The 23979-nt window shown below is 44.5% G+C and overlaps 1 protein-coding gene across 2 annotated transcripts in view; it reads right to left on the bottom strand.

Moving 5' to 3' along the window:
* Positions 1-23979, bottom strand: part of znf407 (zinc finger protein 407) — a 439270-nt gene that overhangs the window by 126042 nt on the left and 289249 nt on the right. For both annotated transcript variants that reach the window (XM_067981928.1, XM_067981929.1), the window contains exon 7: positions 23588-23708. In XM_067981928.1, coding sequence (XP_067838029.1) covers positions 23588-23708 — 121 coding nt within the window. The remainder of the gene's footprint in view (positions 1-23587; positions 23709-23979) is intronic.

The following is a 23979-nucleotide window of genomic DNA, read 5'->3' as shown; positions in this document are numbered from 1 at the left end:
GGGATGGGGGGTGGGGAAGATAGTTGGGAGCAGGATATTGCACTGGGGACCTATTAACCACAAGGGAGTCAAACAAGCGGGTAGTGGTTGATGTACCTGCCAGTCCTGAGCTGAGGCGCAGGAGAAGGTAGCCCTTGGCTGAAGGGCAAGAGGAGCCTGATCTCATGCATCTTGCTATGAAGAGAAGGGTGCTAGGTGAGCATCATACATATGTGCAGGCATGACGCATGATCTCCCGTGATGAGCAGCAGATGGCAGGAGCAACAGTGGAGTCCATTACCGTTCTCTGCACCACCAGGGAATTGTTCTCCTTGCTGCAGCATTCTCCCCAGCATGACCAGACTGTGTAGCAAACTAAGGCCAGGCTGCTCTGGCACTTGCATGTGAAACATAGCCTGCATCAGGTGCAATTCAGGACTCAGCTATCATGAGTCGAGGCCCAAAGAGGCTCAAAAGAACAGGAGTAGGCCATTCATACCCTCAAGCCCGTGCCGCCATTCAATTAGATGTGGATAGGTCTGCATCTATGGGTACGGTAGTGTAGTGGTTATGTTACTGGACTAAAATGTGAGTTCAAATCCCACCATGGCAGTTTGAGAACTTGAATTCAGTTTAAAATAAAAAGCTGGTCTCAGTAGAAGTGACCATGAAGCTGTCAGATTGTTGTAAAAAGCCACTGGGTTCACTAATGGTTCACTAATGTCCTTTAGGGAAGGAAGCCTGTTGTCCTTACCAAATATGTGACCAGCAAGCCACACAGTTGTATCCAGGACAACTAGGGATGGGGCCTTGCCAGCGACATCCCAAAAATTAATTTTAAAGATTTCAACTCCATTTACCCACCTTTGCTCTAAATCCCTTGATACCCTTACCTAACAAAAATCTATCGGCTCAGTCTTGAAAATTTCAATTGATCCAACTTCCACAGCCTTTTAGTTGCAAGTTCCAGATTTCCTATACCCTTTGTGTGGAAAAAGTGCTTCCTAATTTCATTCCTAATCCTCCATCTTTAATTTTAAGATTGTGCCCCCTTGTTCTGGATTTCCCCACCAGAGGAAATAATTTCTCTTTATTGACCCTACTGAATCCCTTTATCATTTTAAAGATCTCAATTATATCATCCCACAGCCTTCTAAATACAAGGGAATACAAACCAGGTTTATGCAATCTGTCCTCATAATTTAACCCTTTAAGCCTGGTATCGTTCTGGTGAATCTGCACTGTATCCCCTCCAAGGCCAATATATCTTTCCTGAGGTGCAGTGCCCAAAACTGAATGCATTACTCCAGATGTGGTCTGACCAAAGCTCTGCACAACTGAAGCATCACTTCCTCACTTTTGTATTCTAGCCCCCTTGAGATAAAGGCTAAAAATCCATTAGCCTTTTTGATTACTTTTTGTACATGTGCACTAGCTTTTAGTGATCTGTGTGGATGGACACCCAAATCCCTTTGCTCCTTCAGTGCCTAAGAAAATATTCTGATTTGTCTTTCACGGTTTCATACTTCCCCACATTGAACTCTATCCACCGTAGTTTTGCCCACTCACTTGGTCGGCAAATGTTCCTTTGTAACTTCTTGCTCCCATCTGCATAACTTAATGTGCCTCCTATGTTAATATCATCTGCAAACTGTCAGCTGTGGCTCAGTTGGTAGCATTCTCACCTCTGAGTCAGAAGGTTGTGGGTTCAAGTCCCACTCCAGAGACTTGAGCACAAAACCTAGGCTGACACTGAGGGAGTGCTGCTCTCATGCACTGTCAGAGGTGCCACCTTTTGGATGAGACGTTAAACTGAGGCCCCATCTGCCCTCTCAGGTGGATGTAAAAGATCCCACCGTACTATTCGAAGAGCAGGGGAGTTCTCCCCGGTGTCCTGACCAATATTTATCCCTCAACCAACATCACTAGAATAGATTATTTGGTCATTATCACAATGCTGTTTGTGGGATCTTGCTGTGCGCAAATTAGCTGCCGCATTTCCTACATTACGTCAGTGACTACACTTTAAAAGTACTTAATTGGTTGTAAAGCTCCTTGGGACGTCCTGAAGTCGTGAAAGGCGCTTTATAAAAGTCTTTCTTTTCCTTCTATTCCTTCGTCCAAGTCATTGGTATATGTGGTGAAAAGCTGAGGCCCCAGTACAGATCTCTGGAGAACACCATTTGTCACATCCCGTACAATCAGGGAACATTCCCTTTATCCCTACGCTCTGTCTTCTACCTCCCAACCAACTACCGACCCATCTCACAAGGTTACCTCCAATTCCGTGCGCTTTCATCTGATTAAAATAGCAGTCGCGCCCTGACGACATCTGGTGGGCCTCCCTCTCGCCTGCTCAGCTTAAAATCGAAACCCGTGGGAATGCAGCTGGAACTCGGCGGGCAAGGCTATTTTAACTGACTGCCGGCCTGGTTTCTGCCGGATGGGTAGGGTTAAAATTACCCCTGTAGTTCTGTCAACAAACTAAGAAACAATCCTCCTGACATCCACTAAAAAGAACTGGTGTCCTTTTGAGATCCAGAATTCACTTCCTGAAAGGGTGGTGGAAGCAAATTCAACAGTATCTTTCAAAAGGGAATTGGATAAACACTCAAAGGGAAAAAAATTGCAGGGCTATTGGGAAAAAGCAAGGGAGTGGGACTAATTGGATAGCTCTTTCAAAGAGTCGGCACAGGCACGATGGGCCAAATGGCCTCCTCTGCTGTATCATTCTGTGATCTGTAGGTAGAAGGCAGCACCTTACTTCCCTGAACCAGATGGAACTCTATTTCATGCAGAAGCTTTGGGTATGAATAAAGCACTTCTCTACCCTCATACCAATAAAAAGTCACAATTTAGCAGTAAGCTTGTTAGTGATCAGAAATAATAAACTACAACAGGCCGACCCTGTTCAATAATTGACCTCCAAAAGGTCCATGGAGGTTTGATGGAATGAAAAATATGTTCAACCTGCCATCTTACCAATATTTGTTTCAAGATAGTTGGACAGAGAGGTATGTTCCATTTGACGTTAGCTTGAGAAAATAATTTAGTTTGTCCACCGGGTAAATCAAAGACTTCTTGGCATCAACATAATTGAATCTCTAATCTAAATTATGTGGAGAAAGATTTAAAAAAGGAATGATAATTTCCGGCTGCAAAAAAAAAACCTGCACAATCACCTTCAGGAGTAATTTGAGAAGAAGTCTGCAAACAGATTCGTCGTCATGCTATATCAGGTACATGTGTTTAATTACCCATACCAGAGTTCACCAGCTCTTCTGGCTGACTCTATTGCCAACACGGGAGCAGTCTTCTATGCGAACAAGGTGGCTCAAAGATAGGGTACATAAGCTTCTAGATTACCAGTTTATATCCCAAGGAAGTGTTGGAGGAAGCGAACTGTATTAGATTTCCAAGCATCTTTCATGAAATGGGATAAAACAAAAGGATGTTGCTTACGATAACCCTTCTGAGAGAAAACACGAAAAATTGCATGAACAGAATCTGGTTTCAGATCCAAAGCCAGCACGTATTTACAATACTTCAAACTGGAAGAAATCTCATTCATTCAAGGATCAAGTTTCCTGCGTGTACAAGAGACAACACACTTCTTTCATTTTTGCATTATAAGCTGTGTGTAAAGTTTCTTTGAAGCCAATGAGCTATCCAACTTTAAATAGTCAGGTGGTTAGCGGGAAGGCTTTCAGATCAGATGAAGAATCTAACCTTATAATTGAAATATCAGGTACCTCCTGCGGGGCGGTGAGAATGGATTGACACTGACACTGTTCAACATTAAGATGTCTTCGAAATATCTTCATTTTATACCATATTCTGAGAATCAGAGGGAACGTGTGGAGAAATAATTACTCACACAAGAATGACAAGCCTCAGAAGGTCCATGTTGGCTTGTCTTCGGCTCTTAAGCAACATTAACAGCTGCCGATTGTTGTTTGCTCTTGCAAACAGATCTATTTCTATTTCCCAATCAAAGTGTCAGCTTGGTTCAGTTGATAGCATTCTTGCCTTGGAGTCAGAAGTTTGTGGGTTCAAGCCCCACTCCAGGACATGAATATGTAAGGTTAAATTTTGTGAAGTGAAGCTCCCACAGCTCAGCCTTGTTCAAAGAAAAAGAAAGCAAGAACTTGTACTTATATAGTGCCTTTCATGACCTCAGGACACCCCAAAGCGTTTTACAGATAATTAAGTACTTTTATTGAAGTGCAGTCACTGTTGTAATGTAGAAAACGCAGCAGCCAATTTGCACACAGTTAGGTCCCAGAAACAGCAATGTGATATTGACCAGAAAATCTGTTTTAGTGACGTTAGTTGAGGGATAAATATTGTCCAGGACACCAGGGAGATTTCCACTGCTCTTCTTCAAAATAGTGCCGTGGGATTTTTTTACATCCACCTGAGAGGGCAGACAGGGGCCTCGGTTTTAACGTCTCACTTGAAAGACGGCACCTCAGACAGTGCAGCACTCCCTCACTACTGCGCTGGAGTGGTGTGTAGACTGGAGAACTGGGTGTGGAGGTCAGCACGTCCAGTTTGCTGCAGTGTAAAAATTAACCCAGATAGACACTCCAGTGCAATAATGAGGGTGCACTTCATTGTTGGAGGTGAAGTCCTGTCTGCCTTTTCCAGTGGACATTAAAGATCTCACAGAAGTGTTCAAAGTTCTCCTCGTGTCCCATGCAACATTTCTTTCTCAACCAATGTCCCCAAAAACAGATTAACAGGTCTCTGCCATTTGTGGGATTTTGCTGCATGCAAAATGGCTGTGTGTTTGCCCTGCATTTCAAAATAATTAATTGAATGTGAAGCAGAGTGACTATTTCGAAAGATGTGATAAAGCTCTATATAAACAGGTCTTCCTTTATTTGCAGATATTTATGAAGTGTGCTGTTGAAATTGCATAGACTCGGCTGGTATTATATTGAATATAGAAGGTTAAGGGGTGATCTAATTGAGGTGTTTAAGATAATTAAAGGATTTGACAGGGTAGATCAAGAGAAACTGTTTCCTTTGGTGGGTGAGTCCAGAACAAGGGGGCACAATGTTAAAATTAGACCTGGGAAATTCTGGGATGATGCCAGGAAGCACTTCTATTTACAATCTATATTAATGACTTAGATGAAGGGACCTAATGTAATGTATCCAAGTTTGCTGACAATACAAAACTAGGTGGGAAAGTAAGCTGTGAGGACACAAAGAGTCTGCAAAGGGATATCAACAGGTTAGGTGAGTGGGCAAGAAGGTGGCAGATGGAGTATAATATGGGGAAATGTGAGGTTATTCACTTTGGTAGGAAGAATAGAAAAGCAGATTATTTTTAAATGGATAGAAGTATTAAATGTTGGTGTTCAGAGGGATTTGGGTGTCCTTGTACAAGAAACACAAAAAGTTAGCATGTAGATACAGCAAGCAATTAGGAAGGCAAATGGTATGTTGGCCTTTATTGCAAGGGGCTGGAGTACAAGAGTAAGGAAGTCTTGCTGCAATTGTGCAGGGCTTTGGTGAGACCTCACCTGGAACACTCTGTACAGTTTTGGGCTCCTTATCTAAGGAAGGATATACTTGTCTTAGAGGGGGTGCAACGAAGGTTCACTAAATTGATTCCTGGGATGAAAGGGTTGTCCTTTGAGGAGAGATTAAGTAGAATGGGCCTATATTCTCTGGAGTTTAGAAGAATGAAATATATAAGATTCTGAGAGGGCTTGACAGGGTAGATGCTGAGAGGATGTTTCCCCTGGCTGGAGAGTCTAGAACTAGAAGGCATAGTCTCAGGATAAGGGGTCGGCCATTTAAGACTGAGATGAGGAGAAATTTCTGCACTCAGAGGGTTGTGAATCTTTAGAATTCTCTACCCCAGAGGGCTGTGGATGCTGAGTCGTTCAACATGGTCAAGGCTGAGGTAGATAGATTTTTGGACTCTAGGGGAATCAAGGGATATGTGGATCGGGCGGGAAAGTAGAGTGAAGGTCGAAGATCAGCCATGATCTTGTTGAATGGCGGAGCAGACTTGACGGGCCGTATGGCCTACTCCTGCTCCTATTTCTTATGTTCTTATATGCTTCACACAAAGGGTAGTGGAAATCTGGAACTCTATCCCCCCAAAAAGCTGTTGAGGCTGGGGGTCAATTGAAAATTTCAAAACCGAGATTGATAGATTTTTGTTAGGCAAGGGTATTAAGGGTTATGGAACCAAGGCGGGTAGATGGAGTTAAGGTAGAAATCAGCCACGATTCTAACCGAATGGCAAAACAGGATCGAAGGGCTGAATGGCCTACTCCTGTTCCTATATTCCTATGTCTGCTTAGAGGCAAGCTAACTGATCTAGGGATCAAAATCTAACAGGGTTACTTATATTGTTTGTACATTAAAGCTGTTGATTTATCACTTGACTTCACTGGAGGCCAAAGGCCTTAGTTCCACAGACCTCCAGTATCTGGATTCCAAGTATAGAGCCTTGCTACTCCAGAATGAGTGAAAGGAATGCTGGTAGCACAAAACCTACCATGGTCTACAGAAAAGGCGACTGGACCCAAAAGGGTTAGACTTGCCCCGAGTAATGGTGCTCAAAGCCCGATAGAGAAAACATAATCTGATCATAAAAGATGCCGAAGGGCATCTTTAACAGTCTTAGTGTGTTTCTGGTCAGAGAACTAAAATATGCCCCCAAGCATATTGTATTAAAGTAGCCTGAGAAGTAATGTGAGTTCTTGCATCAAGGACGCCCACTGTAATCTATTGCTACAGTGAAGTAACCTGTAAGAAGTCTTCAGCCAAACAGGATGCAGGGTACCTTGATGGATTTTTGACCTGTCTGAATCACTGAGAGAAGATGGCAGGTCCACAGGTATGACGATCCTATTCAGTCAATGTGGTGGCACGATAACCTAATCTTCAGAACATTCTATGCAAACACATTATTTCCATAAACCCAGCCATTGTGATTGCTTGCTGAGGGGAATTAGGTTGCTGCCCTTGACTAACTTTTTGTTTACACCAAGTAAATTTGATAGACAACAGCATAATTGACTTTTGTGAAAACTATAATGGCTTTCAGCTGGCATGGTAGACCTGAGTAAATGGTCATTGCAAATTTGTATTATTTGCCAAATTCTCTTGCAATGGCCCGTAAGAATACAGAGAGGACAAATCACACTAAAATGTTGAGATGGACAGCTTCTATGAGGTTTTCAAAAGGGGCTCAATATTTAGGCACAGCTCATTAGGGCTGATATGTTCAAATTCTTGGCCACATGAGCATTGAATAGCCGAGATGAATCTCAGTTGAATGAGGATCCTTCTCTTCAAAATCACATTCAGCCTTGGTGAAGAATGAAGTATGGGCCACATATTTTAGTGATTCAGATGCTCCTGAGCAGCAATTGGTCAGAATACTCTTCTGTTGGCAATTACTTCATGCCAACCAGAAGGGGTGGAGATGGCCAGTCCTGATTAAAATTAAGGGGACACCAATCATATTCTATACCAAACTCAAAAGAATAACGCTATTTTGGCAGTGCAGAAGGGGTTGATCCAAAACCAGTTGACTGTTACTTGAGGGGCTGGACCCCCCCGGGTGCGTTGCACCTATCTGAGGCTTCCCTGGGCTCATTTCTGCAGCTCTTTCCGATAGCCTTTCATTCTTCCAGACGGTCTTCTGTAGTGCTTGCCAAGAATCTCAGCCATATCTGGCAGGAGGCCACATCATGCTTTGACAAAAGGCAGCAGAGACAGTCATTGTGGCCTTCAGCCGCAGAGAGGAGCAGTTAAAGGAGAGTGCTTAAGCCCTAAGGGGGCTTTTAACTTTTTTTTAGTTTAATGACTTGAAGGATGCTGCACTTTCCAAATTAACATGGAAAAGAACGAAAACACAGCAAATACACGGCTGAAGACAGATATGTGCATCAAAAAAAAAGGTCTGACCACCTGGTGAAAACAGGACATAACGGACTCATTAGCGCAGGAGCAGAATATGGTCACTTACCAAAGCAGCCACAAAGTAACATTTAGTTAGCACCTTGAGGATTCAGCCAGTGACGCAGCAGATTTCAGATGGCCAATCTTTCATCTGCTCCAGTCATCTACAGGAAATTTGCTGACTCAAGACCAGATCACGCCTTAAGTTGGAGTCTCTGCTTAACAACCCCATTGTCCTCCAGTAATGACATCCAGCACTTCGTAAAATTTGAATTTAATGGGATTGAATGCTGTAATGGTGCTCAGTAGAGCAAACAGCAGTACACTAAATGGAGTTCCTTTAAAAATGTCTCCCAGTACCAAGCAGATGGATTTTGTTTTAAAAAGTTGTGAGCAATGGAATTAAACTCTTATTTATAACACTCCCACATTATAATGGCCTATTTTGCTTGCTCCCAAGAAGCACGTTATAATGACTGTCTACTTATTCATTTATAGAACAGGTGTTTTGATAAATGCTGTTAGATGAAAAGATGTTGTCGCACTTCAATTTGAGTGTCTGGAATGAAGCAAATCACATGATATAATGGAGAGTGTTTAAGTCTCCTGCATTCTAGTAATAATCACCGTTGAAATCAAACTCTAAAGAAAAAGCAAAACCGTATTTTAAACAATACAGTCCATTTGCTTTTTGCATAACTGAGCTACGAACTTTCTGAGGAATACATTTGATATTCTGATGATGACAACTGCTTCCTCTAGTCTATGGATATTACTTTTTACAGTGTCCATGTTACTTTTTATACCAGTTTATTACTTCACCCACTAGTGAAAATATCTAACTATCTGTATTACCCATAATAATCCAGTGGCATTAGGAGCACAATTACAAACTCTTAAGAAAAGCAAACCCATAGGCCAAACTGTGCAAACATTCAACACGAGTCACTGTCTATGTACAAAATAATCAAAACTTACAGATTTTTAAAAATAAATTGATTCACAATTTGTCTTTTTTTTAAATTAACTATAACGGACCAAGGAACAAACAGAACATGAGACTGATAACAGTACTATACTGGGAATTTTTCACTCGTGAAAAAGATCTAATAATTAACTTGCCCTGTGTCGTGAATAAATTATGGGTCTTTCTCACTTGCAAAACAAAGCCAGCACTGCAATACTACTGGCACAATACCTTGCATTTAATATTCACTTCAATGAGAACACTTCCTTGGCCCACGTAAAAACTCTGTCCATATAATTAATATTTTCAAAAAGCAATTCATTTATAATTTATATTATTTAAATTTACATTTTATTCATGTATATCTTTAAAATCCTAGATATTAATATTTTATGCAAACTCAAAACATTTTTTTAAAATCCTGAACAACCAGTACAAGCAAAATATGATGCAAGCAGCATTGTTTAATGGCCATTTGCGTGCATCATGCTATGCCTTCTCTAGCGCTGAAAGTGCTTCTAGTTAATAGTCCTGCATCAGACTCCCATCCTGAGTTTTAACCTCTTAGCCTCTGGTTTAGTAAAAGACCAATAGGAATTTTAAGTATTAGTGCAGACATTCTACATCCAACAAAAATGCAGATTTACTTTAAGATCACTGGTTCCAATAAGCTCCAATGACACTGCTGCTAATCCTGTAAGTATTGAAATGTACCTAAACAAACCACAGTGCTGCTTTTTTTAAAAAAAATTGTTCCTGGGATGTGGACAATGCTGGCAAAGCTGGCTTGGGCCTAATTGCTCCAAGAAGGCGGTGGGCCTTCTCCTTCAACCATTGCAGTCCTTGTGGTGACTGCCCTCCCACAATGATGTTGGGTGGAGAATGATGGTTCAAATATAAATCACTGGTTAGACTGGGTACAAGACTGGAGATAAACAATTAACCACGAGTAAATATTGTACGTGGTGAAATGCTCATCAGCTTTATAAGATATTGTGCGGAAATACATTACAAATAGAAGCAAGGTATCTACAAGGGAGAAAAAAACCTCTCCTCTAATACTTTCCAATCCAAAAATACAGACCATGGTGAAAAGAATGAGCTCCAGAAAGCATGTAACAAGATCCTTCTCAAATGCGCAATAACTTTTTTCATTTTACATTCAATTTGCAACATTTACATGGTCACACACAGACACACTTTAATTACTGGGGTTTTCAGTCTGAAGCTGTTAAGCAGATCTGTGTATGCAACTGAATCAAGCATTCATGGACAGAATATCATTTGCTATAGCTAACAAATTCTGCATGTTAATATCTTCATAAACACTGTATTCTGTAATAACTAATTCCAGATTAACTAAGTTAGAATCCAAACTATTTTTTCCAAGAGGGGATATACAACAATAGTATATGGGTGCTTTTAAATATTTATATTTCAATGATTTTTTTCCTCAATTTTTAGAAAGCTCATTTTCAAGGACATATTATCTGTATAAATGTTCTGTAGATTTTTGTTATTAAATCTTGATTATTTTATTTCTTAAAAGAGTCTAATCAAGAAATGATTCTGATATTTTTCTTTGCCTACCCATTGAAATTCTTCAGTTTTGCATCTCCAACTACAGTTCATGCTTTCAAGATTCACTGACTATGATTAGAGGTTTAGCTGCTCTCTATAAGTACGGAACCACAAGGAAAAACAACAGAAAGTGTTGGAAAGACCAAGCAGATCCATTAACGTTTGAAAAGAGAAAAGACAAATTAAAGCGGAGAGAGCAGAGCAGAAAATGCGGGAATCCCCCACAGTGGCCAGGTATAGAGATCGGAGAGAGCAGAGCGGGAATCCCCCACAGTGGCCAGGTATAGAGAGCAGAAAGAGCAGAGCGGGAATCCCCCACAGTGGCCAGGTATAGAGAGCGGAGAGAGCAGAGCGGGAATCCCCCACAGTGGCCAGGTATAGAGAGCGGAGAGAGCAGAGCGGGAATCCCCCACAGTGGCCAGGTATAGAGAGCGGAGAGAGCAGAGCGGGAATCCCCCACAGTGGCCAGGTATAGAGAGTGGAAAGAGCAGAGCGGGAATCCCCCACAGCGGCCAGGTATAGAGAGCGGAGAGAGCAGAGTGGGAATCCCCCACAGCGGCCAGGTATAGAGAGTGGAAAGAGCAGAGCGGGAATCCCCCACAGCGGCCAGGTATAGAGAGCGGAAAGAGCAGAGTGGGAATCCCCCACAGCGGCCAGGTATAGAGAGTGGAAAGAGCAGAGCGGGAATCCCCCACAGCGGCCAGGTATAGAGAGCGGAAAGAGCAGAGTGGGAATCCCCCACAGTGGCCAGGTATAGAGAGCGGAAAGAGCAGAGCGGGAATCCCCCACAGCGGCCAGGTATAGAGAGCGGAAAGAGCAGAGCGGGAATCCCCCACAGCGGCCAGGTATAGAGATCGGAGAGAGCAGAGTGGGAATCCCCCACAGCGGCCAGGTATAGAGAGCGGAGAGAGCAGAGCGGGAATCCCCCACAGTGGCCAGGTATAGAGAGCGGAAAGAGCAGAGCGGAAAGAACAGAGCGGGAATCCCCCACAGTGGCCAGGTATAGAGAGCAGAGCGGGAATCCCCCACAGTGGCCAGGTATAGAGAGCGGAAAGAGCAGAGTGGGAATCCCCCACAGCGGCCAGGTATAGAGAGCGGAAAGAGCAGAGCGGAAAGAACAGAGCGGGAATCCCCCACAGTGGCCAGGTATAGAGAGCAGAGCGGGAATCCACCACAGTGGCCAGGTATAGAGAGCGGAGAGAGCAGAGCGGGAATCCCCCACAGCGGCCAGGTATAGAGAGCAGAGCGGGAATCCACCACAGTGGCCAGGTATAGAGAGTGGAGAGAAAGCGTGGGAATCCCCCCACAGTAGCCGGATGTAAAGAGAGCGGAGAGAGCAGAGCGGAAAGAAAGCACGGGAATTCCCCCAGCAGCTGGTTATAAAGAGAGCAGAGAGAGCAGAGCGGGAATTCCCCCAGCGGCCTGGTATAGAGAGCGGAGAGAGCAGAGCAGAGCGGGAATTCCCCCAGCGGCCTGGTATAGAGAGCGGAGAGAGCAGCGCGGAGGGAAAGCTCGGGAATTCCCCCAGCGGCCGGTTATAAAGAGAGCTCAGAGACCAGAGAGGAGAGAAAGTGGGGGAATCCCCCCCAGCGACCGGGTATAGAGAGCGCGGAGAGAGCAGAGCAGAGAGAGAGTGCGGGAACTCCCCCCAGCAACCGGGTATAAAGAGAGCGGAGAGAGAGAGCGGGAATCTCCCCAGCGACCGGGTATAAAGAGAGCGGAGAAAGAGTGCAGGAATCTCCCCAGCGATCGGGTATAAAGAGAGCGGAGAGAGAGAGAGAGAGAGAGAGCGGGAATCTCCCCAACGACCGGGTATAAAGAGAGCGGAGAGAGAGAGTGTGCGGGAATCTCCCCAGCGACCGGGTATAAAGAGAGTGGAGAGAAAGTGCGGGAATCTCCCCAGCGACCGGGTATAAAGAGAGTGGAGAGAAAGTGCGGGAATCTCCCCAGCGATCGGGTATAAAGAGAGTGGAGAGAAAGTGCGGGAATCTCCCCAGCGACCGGGTATAAAGAGAGCGGAGAGAGAGAGAGAGCGGGAATCTCCCCAGCGACCGGGTATAAAGAGAGCGGAGAGAGAGAGAGAGCGGGAATCACCCCAGCGACCGGGTATAAAGAGAGCGGAGAGAGAGAGCGGGAATATCCCCAGCGATCGGGTATAAAGAGAGCGGAGAGAGAGAGCAGGAATCTCCCCAGCGACCGGGTATAAAGAGAGCGGAGAGAGAGAGAGTGCGGGAATCTCCCCAGCGATCGGGTATAAAGAGAGCGGAGAAAGAGTGCGGGAATCACCCCAGCGACCGGGTATAAAGAGAGCGGAGAGAGAGAGCGGGAATCACCCCAGCGATCGGGTATAAAGAGAGCGGAGAAAGAGTGCGGGAATCACCCCAGCGACCGGGTATAAAGAGAGCGGAGAGAGAGAGCGGGAATCTCCCCAGCGACCGGGTATAAAGAGAGCAAAGAGAGAGAGCGGGAATCACCCCAGTGACCGGGTATAAAAAGAGCGGAGAGAGAGAGCGGGAATATCCCCAGCGACCGGGTATAAAGAGAGCGGAGAGAGAGAGAGAGCGGGAATATCCCCAGCGACCGGGTATAAAGAGAGCGGAGAGAGAGAGTTTGGGAATATCCCCAGCAACCGGGTATAAAAAGAGCAGAGAGAGAGAGTGTGGGAATATCCCCAGCAACCGGGTATAAAAAGAGCGGAGAGAGAGAGAGTGTGTGGGAATATCCCCAGCGATCGGGTATAAAGAGAGCGGAGAGAGAGAGAGAGAGAGTGCGGGAATCTCCCCAGCGACCGGGTATAAAGAGAGCGGAGAGAGAGAGAGAGCGGGAATATCCCCAGCGACCGGGTATAACGAGAGCGGAGAGAGAGAGCGGGAATCTCCCCAGCGACCGGGTATAAAGAGAGTGGAGAGAGAGAGAGCGGGAATATCCCCAGCGACCGGGTATAAAGAGAGCGGAGAGAGAGAGCGGGAATCTCCCCAGCGACCGGGTATAAAGAGAGTGGAGAGAGAGAGAGAGAGCGGGAATATCCCCAGTGACTGGGTATAAAGAGAGCGGAGAGAGAGAGAGTGCGGGAATCTCCCCAGCGACCGGGTATGAAGAGAGCGGAGAGAGAGAGTGTGCGGGAATATCACCAGCGACCGGGTATGAAGAGAGCGGAGAGAGAGAGTGTGCGGGAATATCACCAGCTACTGGGTATAAAGAGAGCGGAGAGAGAGAGCGGGAATCTCCCCAGCGACCGGGTATAAAGAGAGCGGAGAGAGAGAGCGGGAATCTCCCCAGCGACCGGGTATAAAGAGAGAGGAGAGAGAGAGAGCGGGAATATCCCCAGCGATTGGGTATAAAGAGAGCGGAGAGAGAGAGCAGGAATCTCCCCAGCGATCGGGTATAGAGAGTGGAGAGAGAGAGAGTGCGGGAATATCCCCAGCGATCGGGTATAAAGAGAGCGGAGAGAGAGAGAGTGTGGGAATATCCCCAGCGATCGGGTATAAAGAGAGCGGAGAGAGAGAGAGAGTGCGGGAATCTCCCCAGCGACCGGGTATAAAGAGAGCGGAGAGAGAGTGCGGGAATCCCCCCAGCGATCGGGTATAAAGAGAGCGGAGAGAGAGAGAGTGCGGGAATCTCCCCAGCGATCGGGTATAAAGAGAGTGGAGAGAGAAAGAGAGAGCGGGAATCTCCCCAGCGATCGGGTATAAAGAGAGCGGAGAGAGAGAGCGGGAATCCCCCCAGCGATCGGGTATAAAGAGAGCGGAGAGAGAGAGAGTGCGGGAATCTCCCCAGCGATCGGGTATAAAGAGAGTGGAGAGAGAGAGAGAGCGGGAATCACCCCAGCGATCGGGTATAAAGAGAGCGGAGAGAGAGAGAGAGCGGGAATCACCCCAGCGACCGGGTATAAAGAGAGTGGAGAGAAAGAGAGAGAGCGGGAATCACCCCAGCGACCGGGTATAAAGAGACCGGAGAGAGAGAGAGTGTGGGAATCTCCCCAGCGATCGGGTATAAAGAGAGCGGAGAGAGAGAGTGCGGGAATATCCCCAGCGATCGGGTATAAAGAGAGCGGAGAGAGAGAGCGGGAATCTCCCCAGCGACCGGGTATAAAGAGAGCGGAGAGAGAGAGAGTGTGGGAATCTCCCCAGCGATCGGGTATAAAGAGAGCGGAGAGAGAGAGAGTGTGGGAATCTCCCCAGCGATCGGGTATAAAGAGAGCGGAGAGAGAGAGAGAGCGGGAATCTCCCCAGCGACCGGGTATAAAGAGAGCAGAGAAAGAGAGAGAGAGAGCGGGAATCTCCCCAGCGACCGGGTATAAAGAGAGTGGAGAGAGAGAGAGTGTGGGAATCTCACCAGCGACCGGGTATAAAGAGACCGGAGAGAGAGAGAGAGCAGGAATATCCCCAGCGACCGGGTTTAAAGAGAGCGGAGAGAGAGTGCGGGAATCTCCCCAGCGACCGGGTATGAAGAGAGCGGAGAGAGAGAGTGTGCGGGAATATCACCAGCTACTGGGTATAAAGGGAGCGGAGAGAGAGAGAGAGAGAGCGGGAATCCCCCCAGTGGTTTAGATTTGGTCAGTGGTCAGGGATGGAAGGATGTGACTGCGAGTCAAGCAGGTATGGGGACCCAGGATGCAGTGATGGAGGAGCCTGAGCCTTTGACCCTGTCCAACAGGTACAGGTACTTGCTTTCTGAATAGATGAGAACAAAGTTCAGGTAAGGGTAATTTTTTCAGTCTAAAAAGAAAAGTCAAGGCTGTACAGCAGAGTAGCGATTTGAGTAAAAACAAGCAGAGTATGTCAGGAAGGGACAGAGAGTTTAACAAAGGTAATCGGGCCGTAGTGACTAAGGTCACATCGGGGAAAAAAAGTAACAAGTTAAAATTAAAGGCGCTGTATCTGAATGCACGAAGCATTCTTAACAATATAAATGAATTAAAGGCACAAATGGGTTTGATCATTACTCAGCCATTACTGAGACATAATTGCAAGGTGACCAAGGTTGGGAACTAAATATTCCAGGGTACTAAGAAATAACAATGGGCAGGAAACACTGGTGGGAGCAATTTACAGGCCTCGTAACAGTAGTTATCGCATTGGACAGAGAATAAATCAGGAAATTAGAGGAGCATGTAACAAGGGTAATGCAATAATCATGAGGGACTTTAATCTTCATATAGATTGGGCAAACTAAATTGGCAGAAGTAGTTTGGAGGACGAGTTCAGGGAATGCATCCGAGACAGTTTTCTAGAAAAATATATACTTTTGATTCATTCATGGGATGTGGGTATTGCTGGTAAGGCCAGCATTTATTGCCCATCCCTAATTGCCTTTGAGAAGGTGACGGTGAGCTGCCTTCTTGAACCGCTGCAGTCCGTGTGGTGAAGGTTCTCCCACAGTGCTGTTAGGAAGGGAGTTCCAGGATTTTGACCCAGCGACGGTGAAGGAACGGCAATACATTTCCAAGTCAAGATGGTGTGTAACTTGGAAGGAAACGTGCAAGTGGTGGTGTCCCCATGCGCCTGCTGCCCTTCTCCTTCTAGGTGGTAGAGCTCGCAGGTTTGGGAGGTGCTGTCGAAGAAGCCTTGGCGAGTTGCTGCAGTGCATCTTGTAGATGGTACACACTGCAGCCACGGTGCGCTGGTGGTGGAGGGAGTGAATGTTTAAGGGGTGGATGGGGTGCCAATCAAGCGGGCTGCTTTGTCCTGGATGGACAAATATGTCGAAGAACCAACTAGGGAACAGGCTATTTTAGATCTAGTATCGTATAATGAGACAGGATTAATCAGTAATCTTATAATAAAGGATCCTCTGGGGAAGAGTGATCATAATATGATAGAATTTCATATTGAGTTCGAGTGAAGTAAGTCCGAAACTAGGGTCTTAAATTTAAACAACGCCAATTATGTAGATATGAGGGGCGAGTTGGCTAAGGTAGGTTGGGAAATTAGATTAAAAGATACAACGGTAGATAAGCAATGGGGAACATTTAAAGAAATAATTCATAATTCCCAATGAATATACATACCCATGAGGAATAAAAACTCTGGGGGAAAGGTGATCCAACCGTAGCTAACTAGAGAATTTAAGGAAAGTATTAGATTAAAAGGCTTATAATGTTGCCAAAAAGAGTGGCAAGTCTGAGGATTGGGAGAGTTTCAGAAAACAGCAAAGGATGACCAAGAAATTGATAAAGAGGGAGAAAATTGAATATGAGAGTAAACTTGCAAGAAATATAAAAAGACTGTAGGAGCTTCTACAAGTATATAAAAAGGAAGAGATTAGCGAAAGTAAACGTGGATCCCTTAGAGGCAGAGACAAGAGAAATTATAATAAGGAATAAGGAAATGGCAGAGACGTTAAACAAATATTTTGTATCTGTCTTCACAGTGGAAGATACAAAAAAATACCAGAAATAGTGGGAACCAAGGATCTAATGAGAGGGAGGAACTTAAAGTAATTAAGATTGATAAAGAAAGAGTATTAGAAAAATTAATGGGACTAAAAGTCAATAAATCCCCTGGACCTAATGGCCTACATCTGAGGGTTCTAAAAGGGGTGGCTGCAGAGATAGTGGATACATTGGTTTCGATCTTCCGTAGTTTCTGGAACGGTCCCCGTGGATTAGAAGGTAGCAAATGTAACCCCGCTATTTAAGAAAGGAGGGAGAGAGAAAACAGGGAACTATAGGACAGTTAGCCTGGCATCAGCAGTAGGGAAAATGCTAGAAACTATTATTAAGGATGTAGTAACAGGACATTTAGGAAATCATATGATTAGGCAGAGTCAACAGGGTTTTATGAAAGGGAAATCGTGTTTGACAAATCTATTAACGTTTTTTTGAGGATGTAACTAGCAGGGTAGATAAGGCGGAAACCAGTGGATGTGGTGTATTTGGATTTTCAAAAGGCATCCGATAAGGTGCCACACAAGAGGTTGTTACACAAGATTAGGGCTCGTGGGGTTGGGGGTAATATATTAGCATGGATTGAGGATTGATTAACGGACAGGAAACAGAGAGTAGGAATAAGCGGGTCATTTTCGGGTTGGCAGGTTGTAATTAGTGGGGTGCCTCAGGGATCAGTGCTTGGACCTCAGCTATTTATAATCCACATTAATGACTTAGATGAAGGGACCGAGTGTAATGTATCCAAGTTTGATGACAATACAAAGCTAGGTGGGAAAGTAAGCTGTGAGGAGGACACAAAGAGATGGATAGGGATATCGACAGATTAAGTGAGTGCGCACGAAAGTGGCAGATGAAGTATAATGTGGGGAAATGTGAGGTTATTCACTTTGGTAGGAAAAACAGAAAAACAGAATATTTTTTTAAATGGTGAGAAACTTTTAAAATGTTGGTGTTCAGAAGGATTTGGGTGTCCTTGTACACAAAACACAGAAAGTTAACATGCAGGTACAGCAAGTAATTAGGAAGGCAAATGGTATGTTGGCCTTTATTGCAAGAGGGTTGGAGTATAAGAGTAAGGAAGTCTTACTACAATTGTATAGGGCTTTGGTGAGACCACACCTGGAGTACTGTGTACAGTTTTGGTCTCCTTATCTAAGGAAGGACATACTTGCCTTAGAGGCAGTGCAACGAAGGTTCACTAGATTGATTCCTGGGATGAGAGGGTTGTCCGATGAGGAAAGATTGAGTGGAATGGGCCTCTACTGTCTGGAGTATAGAAGAATCACAGGTGATCTCATTGAAACATATATGATTCTGAAAGGGCTTGGCAGGGTGGATGCTGAGAGGATGTTTCCCCTGGCTGGAGAGTCTAGAACTAGGGGGCATAGTCTCAAGATAAGGAGTCGGCCATTTAGGACTGAGATGAGGAGGAATTTCTTCACTCAGAGGGTTGTGAATTTTTGGAATTCTCTACCCCAGAGGGCTGTGGATGCTCAGTCATTGAATATATTCAAGGCTGAGATCGATAGATTTTTGGACTCTAGGGGAATCAAGGGATATGTGGATCGGGAGGGAAAGTGGAGTTGAGGTCGAAGATCAGTCATGATCTTATTAAATGGCGGAGCAGGCTCGACGGGCCGTATGGCCTACTCCTGCTCCTATTTCTTATGTTCTTATATCTTGGGTGATGACCCTCGGAGAGAACTAGAACCTCGAAGAAAAGCGAGACCCTCCACAGGACTGAATATAACTTGGGGGGAGGGGGGAGGAGGGATAGAACAACGGGTAACCATCAAGTCAGGAATGCTGATTCTTATCACAAAGCACTTACTAGCCTGAATGTCCAGCAGGTTACTGAAAAGCTGGAAAGCGGTCTAAATTATGTAAAGACCATCTCAGCATTGCGATAAAGTACTAAAACAACAACTAGCATTTATATTGTGCTTTTAACATATTAAATGGTCACAAGGGGCTTCACAGGAGCGTAATCAGACAAAAATTAACACCATGCCAAAGAACAAGATATTAGGAGGGACAACTAAAAGCTTCGTCAAAGAGGTAGGTTTTAAGGAGGATCATAAAGGAAGAGAAATAGGTGGAGAGGCGGAGAGGTTTAGGAATGGAATTAAAGAACTTAGAGCCTAGATAGCTGAAAAATGGCAACTAATGGTAGCGCAAAGGGAGTGGGGAATGTGCAAGAGGCTAAAGATGGAAGAATGCGGGATTCTTGGATCTTGGAGGGTTGTACGGCTGGAGGAGGTTACAGAGATAGGGAGAGGCGAGGCCATCAAATAATTTGAACACAAGAATGAAAATTTTAAATTCAAGGCGCTGGGGGGATCGGGAGCCAATGTAGGTCAACAAGCACGGGGTGATGGGTGAGCAGGACTTGGTGCGGGATGGGATACGGGCAACATAGTTTTGGATGAGCTGAAGTTTATTGAGGGTGGTGGATGCGAGGCCAACAAGGATGTATTGGAATAGTCAAGAAATATACTAGATTGGAGGAAGCGCCTTTAAGTTGCTGTCTCAAATGGAATGAAGTGTTTGGGGCTCTGGACAATGGTATGGGAATAGATGAAAGTCTGTTGTATTTGCTATGGCCACATGGGAAAGTGCCAGGGAAGAACAGCACGGAGTCGAAAATTTCTGTGCCATTCCTCCAATTTCAAATATTGTTTTCATTGCCCATGGTGGCTCAGTGGGTAGCACTCTTGCCTCTGAATCAGAAGGTTGTGGGTTCAAGTCCCACTCCAGAGACTTGAGCATAACATCCAGGCGAACACTCCATTGCAGCCATGAGGGAGTTAAACTCAGGTGGATGTAAAAGATCCCATGGCACTATTTCAAAGAAGAGCAGAGGAGCACTGGCCAATATTTATCTCTCAATTAACATCATTAAAACAGATTATCTGGTCATCATCACATTGCTGTTTGTGGGACCTTGTTGTGTGCAAATTGGCTGCCGTGTTTCCTACATTACAACAGTGATTACACTTAAATAAAAAAGTACTTAATTGGTTGAAAAGCGCTTTGGGACATCCTGAGGTTGTGAAAGGCGCTATATAAATGCAAGTCTTTCTTTCTTTATGGTGTGGTCCTCTACTTTGGCACGGCCAAATATCAGATTGGGTGACACATTTGTGGACAGAATGGAGTAGTTCAGCAAGTGTGATCCTGACCTACCAGTGGCTCCCCGCCTCAATTCCCTCCCATTTCCTCTCTGTTTTTGACACCCTATAATGCTTTAACCAAGCTCATGAAAGCTTCAGGAACAAGCACTGTACCTTTCTCCTGGGCACTCGGCAGTTATCGGGTCTGAACATTGATTTTGGTCTCTTCCAGCCTTTGCTTTCTCCTCCATTTTCTTAGAAGCATTTTGTGCTGGCGTTACCCAGCAGGTCTGTCAGCATCTGGGACAGGGGTGGGAGGTGGTTGATGTTTAGTCAGAACAGTGTTCTGGTTGGGGGGCTGCATCCAGAGTACAGTACTGGCCTCTCTTTTCACATGCAGATGGATCTGTTGCCTGTCCGTTTCCAGTAATATTTCACATTCCCTGCATTTACAGTTTCTTCCTTTTATTTCCCACCCTATTTTCTTGCCCTTTTTTTTGCTGTGTGCACCTATCTCTCACATTTTCACTTACTTAGCTATTTTCATGCTCTTTTGTTTTTTTAATGACTCTTCATTGCCTCACTGAGACGATCTTTATATATCGTCCATCAGTTTTCACCTCTTCAAGCTCTTCAAAAAATTTGCTTGATGAGCACTCAACCCATTAAATGGTGTCACCATTCCCAATTCTTGATGTCAACTTCTGTTTCCTTCCCTGTGCTTTGGTTTTCTTCAGTTCCATTAAAGGCTTGCTTATCCTTTAAGCACCTTGGGACATTTTACTATGTTAAAGGCAGTATATAAATGTGGACAATGTGGAAAATTGCCCAGGTATGTCCTGTCCACAAAAAGCAGGACAAATCCAATCCGGACAATTACCGCCCCATCAGTCTACTCTCAATTATCAGCAAAGTGATGGAAGGTGTCGTCGACAGTGCTATCAGGTGGCACTTACTCACCAATACTCAGTTTGGGTTCCGCCAGGACCACTCGGCTCCAGACCTCATTACAGCCTTGGTCCAAACATGGACAAAAGAGCTGAATTCCAGAGGTGAGGTGAGAGTGACTGCCCTTGACATTAAGGCAGTATTTGACCGAGTGTGGCACCAAGGAGCCCTAGTAAAATTGAAGTCAATGGGAATCAGGGGGAAAACTCTCCAGTGGTTGGAGACATACCTAGCACAAAGGAAGATGGTAGTGGTTGTTGGAGGCCAATCATCTCAGCCCCAGGACATTGCTGCAGGAGTTCCTCAGGGCAGTGTCCTAGGCCCAACCATCTTCAGCTGCTTCATCAATGACCTTCCCTCCATCATAAGGTCAGAAATGGGGATGTTCGCTGATGACTGCACAGTGTTCAGTTCCATTCGCAATCCTTCAAATAATGAAGCAGTCCGAGCCCGCATGCAAGACCTGGACAACATCCAGGCTTGGGCTGATAAGTGGCAAGTAACATTCGCGCCAGATAAGTGCCAGGCAATGACCATCTCCAACAAGAGAGAGTCTAACCACCTCCCCTTGATATTCAACGGCATTACCATCGCCGAATCCCCCACCATCAACATCCTGGGGGTCACCATTGACCAGAAACTTAACTGGACCAGCCATATAAATACTGTGGCTACGAGAGCAGGTCAGAGGCTGGGTATTCTGTGGCGAGTGACTCACCTCCTGACTCCCCAAAGCCTTTCCACCATCTACAAGGCACAAGTCAGGAATGTGATGGAATACTCTCCACTTGCTTGGATGAGTGCAGCTCCAACAACACTCAAGAAGCTCCACACCATCCAAGATAAAGCAGCCCGTTTGATTGGCACCCCATCCACCACCCTAAACATTCACTCCCTTCACTACCGGCACACTGTGGCTGCAGTGTGTACCATCCACAGGATGCACTGCAGCAACTCGCCAAGGCTTCTTTGACAGCACCTCCCAAACCCGCGACCTCTACCACCTAGAAGGACAAGGGCAGCAGGCACATGGGAACACCACCACCTGCACGTTCCCCTCCAAGTCACACACCATCCCGACTTGGAAATATATCGCCATTCCTTCATCATCGCTGGGTCAAAATTCTGGAACTCCCTTCCTAACAGCACTGTGGGAGAACCTTCACCACACGGACTGCAACGGTTCAAGAAGGCGGCTCACCACCACCTTCTCGAGGGCAATTAGGGATGGGCAATAAATGCCGGCCTCGCCAGCGACGCCCACATCCCATGAACGAATTAAAAAAATATAAATGCAAGTTGTTGTTGTTGCCATCCTCCAATTTCCAGTTCTGATGAAGCATCTACACCTAAAATGTTAACCTGTCTTTTCCCTTTTCAGATGCTGGTGGATCTGCTGTGCATTTACAACATTTTCTGTTTTTACTTCAGATTTCCAACATTTGCAGTATTTTTTCTTTTTCTAAGTAACTGTTAATCTGTACTTGGAGGCTGCCCTTTGAGAAGACACTTTAAAAAAGTACTTTACAATGTTTCTGAGCACACAAAAAAATGTGCTACTACTAATAATGAGGAAAAAGGGCTAGGTTTGAAAATGTATTCCGATTTGATCTAAATTAACCCATTGAGGAATCTGACAAACTATAAAGTCTCTGGTATCTCAGCAGCAAAGTGGAGACTTTCCTCAGCTGAAATGTTTGTACCTCTTCCCAGAAAAATTCAGTTTTAAAAGAAACTTGAACTCATCCAAATTGGGATCTGATTTCATTCAGATCATCTTGGATTTCGGACCTGAAGCAATGTTGACATCCTCAAAAGGATTAATAACATTTTTAAAAGCAGAGGGTATTTCTACATCAAGGCTCTTGCAATATTTTTTAATTCAACTTTAAATGAAGCATGTTTATCAAATAGTGATAGCTAACCCTATTTGAAATGGAAGATCACTAGAAAACAAGAAATGTGTAAGATATAAAAAAAATGTAAAAATAAGGAAAAAGTGAATGTTTGAAACCTGAAATAAAAGCAGAACATTTTGGAAATATATAGATCAGGGAGCATCTGAAAGGGAACGATATGTTAATATTTTAGATGGATCCCAGAAAATTAATCTGTTTCTCTATTTCAGATGCTAACAGAATTGAGTAAAACCTATCTGAGCGCCAACTTAGTGCAGTTGTCTGTTTATTAATTTGTTTAGGGATGGGCAATAAATGCTGGCCTTGCAAGCGATGCCCACGTCCCATGAACGAATAAAAAAAAAACACCCATTTGATCAGTTTGGACAGAACATATCAAATTCAGCATGGAGACAGCATTTGTAACCTGATCAGGAAACCACGTCAAATATAAGCCTACCCTCTCCTAAATTTAATAGTAAGGAAGACATTCTTGTCGTTATCTTTCCACCTTTAAACATTTGATTTTGACATTTAAAAAAAGAAATACATTCTGAAATATCTGCCGAAAACAAATAATGAAATTAAACAGGCATCATCTGGGTTGCCAAACACCCTTAAAAATTGCAATCTTTGAGGAATTTAATTCCTAATTAAATATGTAATTACTGATGCTGGTTATGTACTTTAATGGCAATGTAGTTTTAATTTGAATAAACCTTTTCTCATCACCTTTAATCTTTTTCACATCAACTAGCGTTTAATGAACTGTTACCTGTAATCGCACCAGGGACACTTATAAGGTTTCTCTCCAGTGTGGACACGTTTGTGCCGGGTCAGATGTGACTGCGTTGTGGAAGCGAAGTTGCACTGGTCACATTTGAATGGCTTTTCACCTACAAAAGAAACCCTCATTATTTTTTCCGTGACAGACTCATATAATTACCGGCGTGTAAGGGTTAGAAAACCATGCTACGAAAGATTTAATTTCAGAAGCATTTACCTATTGACCAAGTACTAAAAAAAGAATGGATATGTTCACAATCTCAAAAATCTTTTGATACTTGTATTATAAGGTGTAATGTTTAAAAGTCACAGATTGCATATTTTTGCATCTTTCACCATAATGTAGTACCAGCTCTCAATTAAATGGTCACGACTGGATTA

The sequence above is a fragment of the Heptranchias perlo genome, chromosome 3, assembly GCF_035084215.1.
Source record: "Heptranchias perlo isolate sHepPer1 chromosome 3, sHepPer1.hap1, whole genome shotgun sequence".
Taxonomy (NCBI): Eukaryota; Metazoa; Chordata; class Chondrichthyes; order Hexanchiformes; family Hexanchidae; genus Heptranchias; species Heptranchias perlo.
The sequence above is the reverse complement of the archived record's forward strand: the minus strand, read 5'-3'. Positions and strand labels throughout refer to the sequence as shown.